General features: G+C 40.6%; 1 protein-coding gene across 1 annotated transcript in view; it reads right to left on the reverse strand.

Annotated features, from left to right (window-relative positions):
- Window positions 1-14033, reverse strand: part of LOC120874837 (protocadherin Fat 3-like) — a 209288-nt gene extending 195255 nt beyond the window's left edge. The window contains exon 1 of the mRNA XM_040256534.1: window positions 10231-14033. Within this exon, the coding sequence (XP_040112468.1) occupies window positions 10231-13519 (3289 nt within the window). The 5' untranslated portion in view covers window positions 13520-14033. The remainder of the gene's footprint in view (window positions 1-10230) is intronic.
- Between the last annotated feature and the right edge of the window lie 553 nt (window positions 14034-14586).

The raw sequence follows: 14586 nt of genomic DNA on the forward strand, positions 1-14586 counted from the left end.
AAAAAAAGAGTTGGGCCCAAGGAATAATGGCAATTCCCTCAGCAGCCAACCACTCAGAAAAAGCAGTGCACGCAAGACCATCTTTCTTGAATTCTCAGACTTATCCTTCGAGTGCTGCTTTGGCTACATGACTTCAGGGCACCTTCTTTAGATACTTGGAGATACCAGGGAACCTGGATCCACTCACTTGCAACCTTGATCTTATGTCCTTTGCAATGTTATGTTTGTTGGTTCAATAACACACTAGAGTGACAAGAACCTTAAATCTGGTCTAGGTGTCAGCAAACTACAAATCAACACTAGACTTTGTGGCCTGGCCCAGCTCCAATAACCCTCCAGTCCTTCCCACCAATGACCTTAAAAATGTCAGAAAAAAATGTTCATTTACCAGTACTCATCACAGATGCACATTTAATATGAAGCCATCAAAGCTTCCAAGCCCCAGGGAGGATCCAAGTAATGGTTCACAAGATTATGCATTTAGTGCTAGTGGTAAAGAATCCGCCTGCCAACGCAGGAGACATAAGAGATTCGGGTTTGGGTCCCTGAGTAGGGAAGTTCCCTTGAAGTAGGAAATGGCAAGTCACTCCAGTATCGTTGTTGGGAAATTTCATGGACAGAGGAGCCTGGTGGGATATAGTCGATGGGGTCTCAGAGTTGGAAAAGACTGAAGCAACTTTGCACACACATAGGCACACTAGGGATCTAAGTGAGAATGAGTTGAAGATACATTAGGCTTGCATTTAACGGCTCACCATCAATGCCACATATAGACAAATTGTTACCAGCTGCCCAGGGTAGGAACGGCTTATCAAAAGCCTTCTCCTACCCATTGCACTGAAGTAGCCAGCACTGTAGCATGGATGTGACAGGACAGAGCTTGAATCACCACACAACCATAACCTGGGGTGGCCAGTATTAGAATTACGGCCCCTGGGGAGGAGAAATTAGGGACCAGATGTACAGAGCCAAGAGCTAGCCTGTGGAAAATTCCCCAATCATTAGACATGCAAGCTTGTAATTGGGAGATTTGGTTCTGAAAGTTTTTTCCTGAAAAGAAGCATACATATTTTAACTGCACCATAAGTTATTTCTTTTGGTTGATTAGATTCTCAGAAATGGAAATTACTAGAATTTTTTTTCTGTGTTTACAGAGCACAGACCTATAGCAGTCAGTTATTATTAACAGCAAGGAGATCTATAACAGTTCATATGAGAAATAAACTTGACAGAGATTTTTTTCAACTTTGACAGCAACGGAGAAAATACATATAGCACTATCAATAACAAGCTGTGTCTCTAGAAAAACATTTCTAAACTCTGAATAAAAAAAATTTTAATCAACCACACTGGAGGAAAAATAATCTTTCTGAACTTTTTATAGAAACAATTATAAGATTATTATCTTATAAGAGGCAATCAAAGAAAAAAGGCAACCAAAAAGTATACAGGAAAAAATGTATTAGAAATGTGTGGTAGACACTTTATAAATTACAAACAAAATATTATATAATTATAAATCGCATTTATATTTAAAATAAATATAAAAAATAAACAAAATATATTTTTTCTGAGATTTGTGATACATGTGTTTATTGACTTTCAAACTCATGAATTACAGTTATTTCTTTCCTCATTCTAAGCAAATATAAAAACTTTGTAGTCATACTGTTTATACTTTTTTCTCAAAGAAGCCACCCAAATTGTATGAGTTTCAAGCCTCATAAAACCTCAATCTATTTCTGGGGTTATGCATTCCTTGACAATTAAGCCTTGCTGATATATCATCATCAACTGACTTTAATGCTCTGGTTATCTCTCAGACTGTCCTTTCTCCAATTCGAATTTGTAAAAATCATCGCATAATGCCAAAGGGTGATGCCAAGGCCACAATGAACATGATAAATGGCCAGCACAAGGCTCTCACTTAGGTTATGTCACCTATGTATCCCACAGTTTGCAATTACATGCTTCTCTGTCTCTACTACTCATCCTCAACTTAAACATCTATGCATCTTCTTCAGCCCCAAAGCCTGCAGAGAATCCGTGTACTATATAAATGTGGCAAGGAAAGAAGGAAGAGGAGGAAAACGAAGAAAAAAGGGAGCAGACAAGCAACGAAAGTGAAGCGGTAGACTTTTAAGGAAGAAAGTGTAGAAAAAGAATTGAAAATGGTTTCAGCACTGTTTCATAGATCGTGCAGTTAAATCACAAAGGCTTTATGTTTTTACCATATCATCCATGTGTGTGTGTATATATATGTATGTGTGTGTGTGTGCTGACCTGTATGCACCACAAATTTTTATCTTAATTCCTTCAATTTTTATTCAAATTTTTTCAAACTTTTAGACTCAAAATATTTCTTATTCAATATATTATTTTATTTGGCATTATTCTCACCAGCATACTGCTTTTTAAAAGCAACTCGAATGTTACCTATATTATGCAAATCAAAATCGGTGAATTTAATCACGCAGAGTTGTCCTAGAGGAGCCATTAAATCATCAAACGTCCAAAGGAAAAATTTGGAGAGTCCTAGTATATTCAATAATTCGTGTATCAGTGCCCAGAATTTAATATAAATTGAATTGAATCCTACACACAACTCTTCATAGATTCTGTCTGTCGATAAGACAAGCTTTCATAAAAACTGGCAAGCTAAAACTACAGACTGCAGCCCATTTTCATTTTCATTTCATTTTCTTTTCAGTGAAACACTGTGAATATAGAGGCATCACATAAATATTTATCAAACTCTATAATTCTTCCAAATGTAATAATAAATGAAAGTATCCTTCAACGTGCATATAAAACACCTGCAAAAGAAATTTTTTAGAAGACTGAAATGAGATACAAGCTACCTGAAGTCACAAACAATAAATTTATCCCAATACCTCTTCCAGAGAGCCAGTAATACATGAAGCAATCATGATCGCTTTTGTAACCTCTGCTTACCAGGCCTCTGAAATTTCATTCTTTGCTAATTGAAGAAGTAAATATCATTCAGCATCACCTGGCACTGAGGAAATCATGATGCTGCTGACAGGAAGGGCCGGGTAAACCGTGGGAAGCCTCTATTATTAAAACATAAAAAGAAGAATGGGTTCAGAGGAAGGACCACACAAGCTTCCAGATTGTTGGCTTGCCCCCTAGTGTGGGTTTCCTCTTTATGCTGGTCATTATATTTATCATTTACTAGTTACATGGGGACAATGGCAGCATAGAGTTGATACACAAGGCAGAAATAATCACAGATTTGAACCAAGGGTCCTCTATTAAAGCCTGAATTGCCTTCAGCCTACTGCTAAGAAAAGGTCAAGAAGAAGGCACCTGCTGAAAAGGGTAATGAAAGCATGCTGTTCATTATTTTCCAGAAGCTTCCAACCCTCTCTCCTGCCTGATTTACATGACAACTACTACATTCATCTGAATGTCGTAGAGTGTTCAGAGCTCCTCCGGGAACATTATATTTCTCTCAGATAATTATGATCAAAAAGTATAGAGCTGAGGGTAAAAATCCAGAGCTAAGAAAAGCTTCTGCTATCACTTGACCCTAACTTCATTCCTCTCCTTAACTTGCTCTGGTCCCAGGGGCAAATTTTGAGCCAAATTCAATGAATCTCTTTCGACCTAGATGGGTGGGGGATACAAATATCACCTGGAAAAAAGAATGAGGATGGGGGTCACCATTTAGTCTGGAATTATCATGAACTACACCAAAGTTGCTGAGTAATATCTGTCTTACTCCTCAAATTGTCAAAAAGGAGTTGAAACAGCAAGTTTTCGGAAAAGAAGCTGGAACAGTTGGCAGCCGTCTATAAGAAAAAATATGATTTCTAATGCCTCTGAGTATCAGAAAATGGAAGCTTATACTTTATGACATTATGCAAGAAACATGATCCTATGGAAATTACCCAGCTCTTTCAATATCTGGCTTCCGCAATGATAAAAGGCTCCTCAAATTTCTAACAATACAAATGTTTCTCTTCCTGGTTTTGATTCACCCACTCTTGACACTTGATTAGAGTCTGCAGATAAAGAGTATTAGACTCAGCACTGGCAGCTAGCAAACAGTTCTTCATTTGAACTAACTAAATAAATGCTACCTAGTTGCATATCTTTATTCTTTCCCTGGCCACCAGTTGAAATGAATTCTTCTCCCTATAAAAGATCAAGTATAGCATCCCAACACTGGAGAGCTTGAAAGATCCTGATCACACTGGAGAAGGCCCAGTCTGATACCTGTGGCCCTCTGTGTCACTGTGAACTGACCCAGTGCCTCCCACAAAGGTAGTGCCCAAACAACACAGCGTAAAGACAGCAGTGACTGCTGTCATATGCTATGTCAGGCTGCGTTATCATTCAGTAATTATCCATGCCTCTTCCTCCCTTTCTCTGTAAGAGAAGTAGTCTTCTCTGCCCCACATCGATATTCAACTCGATCCCAAGATGGTCTTTGGTCAATGGAATGCAGGCCAGTCTTGAGTTAAGACTTCAAGAGGCACTGCAAGCTTCCATCAGCCTCTGGCACTCCTGACCTGACGTCGAGAACACTACAGCCCAGACAGTGAGTACTCTCTTCAGCCTGGGTCCTGGAGTAGGAAAAACATGAAGAACAGATTGTAACTCACACTACACCCTGCAACAACCTCAACTATTTTGCCAAACCCAAGAGCAAGAAAAAAAAATCTGCTTTTATAAGCCACTGAAATTTTTTGATTGTTTGTTACACAGCAATAATACAGAAAACCTGACTAATACATACACTTAGCAAGGTTATAGTGGCAGACTGGAGTAGAAAAGAGGGGGACTAACATGAGATTTGGAGTCCACGTCACTAGACTGTCAATTCCAGCTCAGACAGCTCCCAAATGCTTGACCCTGGTTAGGCAAATCTCACTGAACCCCACCTTGCTGGAATGTGACAATTAGAAAGTACCTACAAAGCACCCAGCACAGTGCCTAGCAAAAAACAGGTACTTGATAAATGGATCAATAATATAATTAGTAATAATGAATGGTAAAATATCTTCCAAATTACCCATGATTAATATTCTGAACTAAAAACTATTTGGATTAAATATTTCTTTAATAGCAGCTAAATAAAACAGTGAAGTCATTGCAGCTTACAAAAGTATCTAACAGAAAATTACAGTTAAAAATGTACAATGTACGCTATCTAAACCTTCTAAAACTTCTGAGTAGCCAAGAATATGAAATTTTATCGTGTCAAAGAATAAGAATGTGTTCTTTGTGAAGGAAAAAAAAATTATTAAATTGCATGTTCCATCTTCCAGACTGGTCACTGGTCATTTAAACTGTGATCGAATCCACTGTAGTTGAAGGCCCCTCAGCTAATCTATTTACTGTGAATGTTATTAAACATTTATAAGTGCCTGTACATGGTAAAAAACTCCCAAGGTATGGTTTTGCTCACTGAGTTCCAAAATAGTAAAGAACATAACACTACTAAAGTATAAGTGATAGTCGCTCAGTCGTGTCCAGCTCTTTGCAACCCCATGGACTCTTCTGTCCATGGCATTCTCCAGGCAAGAATACTGGAGTGGGATGTCATTCTCTCTCCAGGGGATCTTCCCAACCCAGGGACTGAACCCAGGTCTCCTGCATTGTAGGCAAAGTCTTTACAATTTGAGTCACCAGGGAAGCCCCTAAAACTACTAAGTGGATCAACTAATCCCAGCATAAGCTGATTCACAAAACAGGAGTGCTACAGTTACTAAAGCATATAAATAGATTTTTGATTCATCAGGAAAGCATTCGGAAAACTATCACTACTAATGAGTAATAGAAGATTTATTGGGGTTGGAAAGCTTGCTTAAAAAAGAAATTCATCCAAAACATGAGTTCGATTCCCCGCCTTTCCAAAGAATAACAAAAAGGAATTTATAGGAAAGAATCTGTAAACATACTCTAAAGAGCCCAGGTAAATTTAGGGCGTGTTTCAAAACCACATGCAGAAGAACAGCTTGAAGAGCTCACGTGAAGATTCTTAGGCTCCCATCCCAGAGCAATGGAGTCAGAATCCTTGGGGGTCAGGCCTGGGGATCTGCATTGCAACAAACTTTCCAGCTGATTCACCTGCATGCATAAGCTCAAGGCCCATGAATCAATGCAAGCTATGACCCAAGCTTTGGCAAGAGTCTTCAAGGTTCTTCAAAGACCAAATTCCAAACAAGTTTAAGCCGTTTTATGCCTGGGGGTCAAACGAAGAGCAAAGTCCAGACTTCAGACCCAGTAACAGTAGTAGGGCTAAACAGCCATTCATTCATTCTGCCAGCGGCTCAAGCCATGATTTTTAGCGGTTGCAGGCAGAGCTGATGGATCATTCAATAGGAGCATAAGCCAAACAGTACAAAGGGATGGCATCTCTTGTTGCTCGTACATTTGCCAAACTTATCCCCAACCTTAGCATCCCCTGGCACAAGTCGAGGCAATCATTCCTCGTCAGCTTCTTAGGGTGGGATGTTAAAATCTACAAGAAGTGAGATGGAAGAAAGATGGCTAAGAATATTACCATATGGGAACTCTAATCTTCATTAAAACATTTCAACATCAACTCCAAGCCTCTTTACTGATAACCAGAGAAAAACATAGTTTTACTTCCTTAAACAGGGAAACCATATGAAATATAAAGGAGAAAAAGAAATAGTCACTATAGTTTTAAAACTAAGTAATTCTCTAGGAAGTTAAATCAGAAACATGGGTAATGAATGCAAAGAACGGAGTACTGAGTTAAGACTGAGAGGAAATGGTTCTAGATATATCCTCAAAACAGGTACATGACTTTACATAATGCACTCAGCTACTCTTTATCCCAGAGGAGTTAATGACCTAAGAAAAGAGATTAAGTCACAAAGCAATGTCAAAATGAAAGTGACATTATTATCACTTATGGCAAAATTTATTTTATGCAATCCAGAATATAAGGGAACAAATGCAAAACAGTGAGCTGACTTTTCAACAGAGGCAAAAGACACCAAACTCCTGAAGGCAAAAACACTAACTGAAAAAGGTACACGCACCCCAATGCTCACAGCAGCACTGATTACAACAGCCAAAGCAGGGAGGCCACCTGAACACCCGCAGACAGATGAACAGGTAAGGAGGAGAGGTGAGTGGATAAAGAAAGGTGAGTGGAGTGTTACTCAGTCATGAAAAGCATGAAATGATGCCATCTGCAGCAACACGGCTGGACCTAGAGACTGTCACACTAAGTGAACTAACAAAGACAAATGCCGTATGATATCACTTACACGTGGAATCTAAACAGATAATACAGATCAACTCATATATAAAACAGAACCAGATATAGAAAACAAATGTATGGTTACCAAAGAGAAAGGCAGGTAGAGGATAAATTGGGAATTTAGGATTAACAGATGCGCACTACTCTACATATGCTGTGCTGTGCCCAGCCACTCGGCTACGTCTGAGTCTTCGCAAGCCCATGGGCTATATACACAACAGATAAGGAAGGACCCACTGTATACACAGGGTACTATACTTGATATCTTGTAATAACCTATCATGGAAAAGAATGTGAATAGGGATAGAATATATATATATATATATATATATATATATATATATATGTATGTATGTATGTATATACATATATATCAGAGAAGGTGATGGCACCCCACTCCAGTTCTCTTGCCTGGAAAATCCCATGGACGGAGGAGCCTGGTAGGTTGCAGTCCATGGGGTCGTGAAGAGTCAGACATGACTGAGCAACTTCACTTTCACTTTCACTTTCATGCATTGGAGAAGGAAATGGCAACCCACTCCAGGATTCTTGCCTGGAAAATCCCAGGGATGGGGGAGCCTGGTGGGCTGCCGTCTATGGGGTCGCACAGAGTCAGACATAACTGAAGCGACTTAGCAGCAGCAGCAGCAGCATACATATATATAATTGCAAATCAACTATGCTTCAATAAAAATAATTTATATAAAGAATTATAAAACCAGCTATAGCATCAAATAACTATACACACATTTTCTGCAGTAATACCCAAGATGAAAACAGAATAGTACAAACTGGGAAAATCTAGGCCACTCTCACCAAACTGCTCCTGCTCTTGCCTGCATCAAGCTATACCAAGGTGAAACTTCCTAATAAAACAACCCACTGTGGCTTGATGTAGCCATTAGGCTGAAGTGGTTACTGATTCAGCCTGATACCTTACTGTTGACCTATCTACCTATATCCACCTGAGTCCCAAAGGGAAGCTTCTCACACTGGAGAAGCACACAAACAATGGGACTGCAAGGGGAAAGGACGGTGATTAACGGCTGGTGCCAGCCGTCTCTGAGCTCAGGATTTTGACACACATTTAACACTGTATTCTTACAAATGTTAGATCAACACCAAACTCAAGTGTCTCTAGAAACAAGCAAGGAAGCCCGTGCTTGTCTTTAGACTGGAGATTGCAGTGTACACCACAGTTACTCAGAGCTAAACTTGAAACTAGGCTCCAAGTTATGTATCTTCTCTGAATATTGGTTCATGAATTGAGTATTAAGATTAATGGGACTATTAGAAGAATTAAATAAGACTTGACTATAAAACCCTTCATACAGTATGTTGCCCATTGCAAGTACTCAATCAAGCCATTACTGTTAATAGGAAACTAGTAGCACAGAATAGACACTCAGCAAAGATTGCTACTTTTCCTTTCTCATTTTGTATTTCAAAGGTAAAAATACATTCTAACTGAATGACAAGTTACATATAAAAGATGGAGTATATGATTAAATCAGAACCCAGTTTTCCTGACATTTACCTTTTCCTTCTTTGTGGCTATGGAATCAGTTTTACAGTTTATGCTGGCTATAATCAGAAATCACATGTTAAAAATTTACAATTTAACGTTTAAATCTGTGATGGTACAGAGAGTTTTGCTACTTCTATCCAATACTGAAACAGCTTCTCGAGCCCTTTTTCTGGTATAACTACTGTAAACTAGGATCCTTATGACAACCCCTTCCCACTACCTGTTTTCATGATTATCATCAGCATCATCACCGTCTTCCTTACTGGGAACAAAACACCCTGTGAGTGTTGTAGAAAATACTTTCCTGGATCCAAATGTGTCCCCGCAAATGAAAAGCGCCTACAGTACCATTCACATGGGAATAGAGAAGATGGAGCCCCTGTCTTGAGATGCCTACAACCTAGAGAAGACTAGAAGAAGATACTTTGGGGACTTCCCCAGTGGTCCAGCAGCTAAGACTGTGTCCTCCCAATGCTGGAGGCCCAGGCTGGTCAGGGAACTAGATCCCACAGGCCGCAGAGCAAGATCCCACAGGCCGCAGAGCAAGATCCCACGTGCTGCAACTGAGGCCTGGCACAGCCATGTAAATAAATAAAAATAAATACTAAAAAAAGAAAAAGTTACTCTGCTGATCAAGGCATGCACACGCACACACACACACACACACAGCCAAACACCTGTATGTTTAAAGGCAAATAATGACAATAAGAATAGAAATAAAATACACATCTGTAGCTATGATGATGTGTAAATCAATAGGTAGGGGACAACAAAAATATCAGGACAATTTGTCCCACATCTTAAAATGTTTCTATAAAATGTAAATTCTTACAGGTAAAATCTTAAAACCACTTTTTAAAATAAATAAAATCCACAGCATGTCTCCTCTAGTCTATCATGAAAGTATTTGTAGAAGGATGCCTTCACGTATCAGTGGGGTCGATTCAGTGCAAACGCCTGTCAGTCAAGGGCCAGAGGTGCCTATGAGACCCCAGGGACCAAGCAACTAATGCCAGATAGCTTCAGCAAAGCCTCTGTAGAGGGAAACAAGAGCCACTTGAAAACTCATTTCACACTCCTAATGTAAAGCCAATGCAAATGTAATTTACTTTATCAGGACCCTTAATTTAGTGAAGGTCCTGAGTACACTCAGCAGAGGTGAGAATTACCTATGCTTATCAGAAGATAGCCTAGTGACAGCGTGGCTAGACAGGAAGAAACCAGGGACTCCCCCTGAAAACCACTGGCTCTCATGTATAAAGAGGTCTTCTTACAAGTCAGTGCACTCTAAGGAAAAGCTTTGACTTGGTCACCTCTGCACCAGTGCAACCTCATCTGTCATTCCACTTGAGTTCAAGAATAGCCCTTCACTTTCCCAGTGGTGACAACTGAAGAGACGTGAAACAACACTTCTGGCACAAAACTTGAAACTTACCACTCTCGTCATCAATATTGAACCTTCCAATACCACTGCCATCCCTGATGGAGTACTGGATCTCCCCATCCCTCCCCGAGTCCTCATCGTGGGCAGTCACCTGCAGCACGCTGGTTCCAATCCGTGAGTTCTCTTTTACAGAGCCAACAACAGCAAAGTCTGGGAAATAGGGAGTATGGAGGTTTTCGTTGACATCCACCACTTCCACCTCCACAAAGGACACAGATGACAGCGAGACAGGCCGCCCTTTGTCCTTGGCCCGAACTGTGAGGTTATAGAACTGCTGTTTTTCATAGTCAAGCTCCCTGCTCAGGCGGATGGCACCACTTGCTTTATCTATTTCAAATCTCCCATTGTAATCATTGACCAAAGAATAGCGCACTTGACCCCCCAGTCCCAGATCTGGGTCATGGGTCTCCAGCCAAGCAATGACAGTGCCAACGGGGAGGTCTTCAAGGACCTTCACACTGTAGCTACTGGGAATGAAAGCCGGGGAGCAGTCATTGACATCATCCAAGAAAACCTTCAGGGTGACAACAGAAAAGAGCTGCTGGCCACTTTCTGCCTTGTCTCTGGCTTCTATTTTTAAAGAATAGTTCGCTTTGGATTCCCGGTCCAATTGGTCCGCTATATACACGATTCCAGTGGAGCTATTGATGGCAAATTGCTGTGTATCTGTCAAGACTGAGTAAGTCACTTCACCATTAGAACCCAAATCTTTGTCTCTGGCTTCCACTTGAATAATCTCAGTGCCAATACTTGAACTCTCAAGAATGTTAACTGAATAACTGTCTTGAAGAAAAATCGGGCTATTGTCATTGGTATCCTCCACGTTGATGGTAAGCAACCTCCATGAGGACTTTTGTGGATTCCCTAAGTCATAGATGGTGATGTTAAGGAGATAGAGGTCTCTGTGCTCTCGATCCATGGGCATAAGGACTTGAAGTTGCCCAGTCTCCATATCGATATTAAAACAGCTATCCATATTCCCATCAGATATTGTAAATAGCACCTTCCCATTGAAGCCAGAGTCGGCATCATAGGCTTTAATCTTCAGGATGTTGGCACCAACTGGCAGATTCTCCTTCACAGCCACATCAGAAGGAAATGACTTGTCAAAACGTGGTCCCTGCCGGTTAACTGAATAAAAGTCAAGAAATCCATCTTCTAGATTCAGTTTCCCATTTGCTTTAGCTTTAATGAGGAGCTTCTCTGCCAGCTTCTGAGCCACACGAGTTTCTCGGCAACTGAAGCTCTTTGAAGACACCTTCCCATGTAGGACTGAAATGTTAACAGACATGGGGTCTGCAAGATTCTCTCCATCAGTGGCTGTAATCCTGAGGGCAAAATTTCCATTTGTAATGCCAGAATTCATCAGTGACTTTTTAAGCTGCAAAACACCAGAGTCTGGGTTTAAATAAAAGAAACCAAGTTCGTTTCCAGAGATGATTTTGTACTTCACAAGCTCCAGCTCGTCAATATCGATCGCTGAGACAGCTGTGATATGACCCCCAACTGGAAAGTCATAGGAGATCACTCCCTGGCAAGCCACTTTTTCAAAGAGGGGGCTGTTGTCATTGACGTTTCCGACTCGAATAGTCACATTGACCTCGCTCTCGTGGCGGTATGGCGAGCCCCAGTCAGAGGCTCTGACGATGAACCTGTACGTTTCTGGAGAGGATTCAAAGTCCAAGTCTTCAGTGGTGCTGATGACGCCTGTAAACTGGTTAATGGCAAACGGCAACACGTTCAAGCTGGCAATACTGTAGGTGATGTACCCATTTTCTCCTTTATCCTTATCAGAAGCTGAAACTGTCAGAACGCTTGTTCCCACGGGAACACTCTCATTCACAAATGCCTCATACAGCGGCTGCTGAAATTCTGGGGTGTGGTCATTGGCATCTTCTATGCTGATGGTGACTTGTGTTTTTAAATCTCCTTCTTTATTTGTCACCCCCAGTCTATAAACCTCCTTCTTAATGGTATTCAGTGGCTGTGCAGTGACGATCAGACCTGACTGGGGATTGATTGTGAAGTACTGGGCATCCTCTCCAGGGGATAATCTGTACTCCACATCTAGTGGTTCGGGACTTAATTTCACTATAGCAACCACGACACCAGGAGGGGAGAATTCACTAACGCTCACTTCGTACACTTCTTTCTCAAACCTAATTGGAACAGTGTCTCTTTGGGGGTTGGCAATATGGACTATTTTGACTGCTGAAAATCTCTGAGGCGACCCCTTGTCTTTGGCTTGAAGACTGAGGTTGTAGCCATAGGGAAAGCTTTCCCAGTCAACTGGCTTCTTCTCCTTAATCCTGTACTCATTCACCCACTTTCCTTCCTTGGCCAGGAAGAACTGGTCTAAAGGGTCCCCAGCCACGATGGAAACAGACTCAATCTCTCCATTGGCCCCTTCATCGAGGTCTTCAGCTGTCACCACCGCGTATACAGGCTCTGTGTCCAACGAGAAAGGAACGTGAGCGACCACGTGGAGAGCTGGGGCATGCTCGTTTACCCGTTCAACGTGAACATAAAGCTTGGCAGTGCTGCTCACTCCATTATTCCCATACAGCTTCATCCCCCGGTCCACGGCCAAGATCTCCAGATCGTATCTGCTCTTTTCATCATAATTTAATCGTCCACTTAAGGAGATGACCCCGCTCGTGGGGTGGACTGAAAAGAGCTCAACTTTGTTCTTGAAGTAGTAGTAGAATTCGCCATTGGAACCGATGTCTGCATCTGTCGCCGTCACCTGGGCGACACTAGTCCTTAGTGGTGTGTTTTCTGCGATTGTAACTGAGTAGGTTGTGGGTGAAAATAAGGGTCTCAGGTCATTCATATCTAAAACCTGTATGCTCACTTTGGTCCATGCTTCCAAATCCTCACCTCGAACAGAGCCTTTGACTATCAATAAATAATTGTCCTGAATTTCCCTGTTCAATATGGCGGAATTGCCACCTTTAGTTCTTATTCTGAGAAAACAGAAATCTGCAATGATGACTTCCTCGGCTTTGAAAAAGCCTTCCTCGTCTCCAGACACTATTCTGTACTTGATGTCCCAGGACAGATCGATCAAGGTGACGCCCATGCGACTCTGGCTGTTGACGTAAGTCCTTGCTGCCGAGTTCTCGTACACGGTAGCATTATAAATGGAATGTGTGAAGTGGAAACCCAGGGCTCCGGTTCCAGGCAGCCCCTGAGAGAGTGTAGCCAAAAGCTTGAGAAGCAGGAGAATGAGGCAAGAGGGAGGCCGTGTGCCCACACAGTATCCCATAGTTATATCCATCACATCATACTTCCATCCTGGAGGGGAAAAACAGAGAGAGAGAAGAGATAAATTAACCTAGAGGAACATGAGAGAAGGAACAGAAGTAACTATCATGAAACAGTGTGTTTTGAAACCTTTATTATAAAATCTTTTTATTAAAACATCAATACAAGAAAAAAAAGTAGAACACTCCCCACTATTAGAAGACAAAGAATTAAAAATCACTAGGATTTACACTTATCATGCCCGATTTTTTTGAGCGACACTTCTACAGCGCTGATAGGATTGACTGCTCACTGGTGTAAGCTTTCTTGCATTCTGAAGGTCAGTTTAGAAATACATACTGCAAGGCTTAAGAAGTTCATTACCGCTGACATAATATTAAATTCTAGGCAATTATCCTAGGGAAATAATTAGACAAGTGTACATTTACAGGACAGTTTAAAAGACAAAAATTGAAAAAATATTAATGCTTATCAATTGAAAAGCAAATACTTTGTGGCACATTTTAGAAAACAAAATACTATGCAGCCATTAAAAATAAGGACTAAAAAGGTATGTATCTTCAGGTGTAGTAAAAATATAATACTATATGGAAAAAAGACTATAAAACAGTATATGTGATATTCTATTATGACTTAAACATTTTTATCTTTAAAATGAATTAACTATGTTGTGAGTTTGGGGAGCATCTTGCATCTTCTAATATTTCTTAAATCAACATTGTACATCAATGGTTGTGTAATTACTTTTTATAATTAGGATCTTTAAAGAAATGTATTCCAAGTATTACCATCTCTGTCATGTTGAATTTTAAACTGATCAAGAGTTAGGCATAATCCAAAATGATGAAGATTAACAAAATATCATGTAACAAACCAAGCAAGGAGGACCATCCCTAAGGAGTTACCTGATCTAAGCGATATTCACGAGTGGACTGTGCCTCTCAGAACAAGAGAGGTAAGGAAGATTTTGTGCAAGGAAAATTTAAAGAATGACAAGAGATTTATCTTCTTGTGAGTAATCGAAGGAATTACTTCCAATTATTTTTATCAGCTACTATTACATTTCCACAGTCACCACAG

Source organism: Oryx dammah, unplaced genomic scaffold (genome assembly GCF_014754425.2).
Source record: "Oryx dammah isolate SB20612 unplaced genomic scaffold, SCBI_Odam_1.1 HiC_scaffold_15, whole genome shotgun sequence".
Taxonomy (NCBI): domain Eukaryota; kingdom Metazoa; phylum Chordata; class Mammalia; order Artiodactyla; family Bovidae; genus Oryx; species Oryx dammah.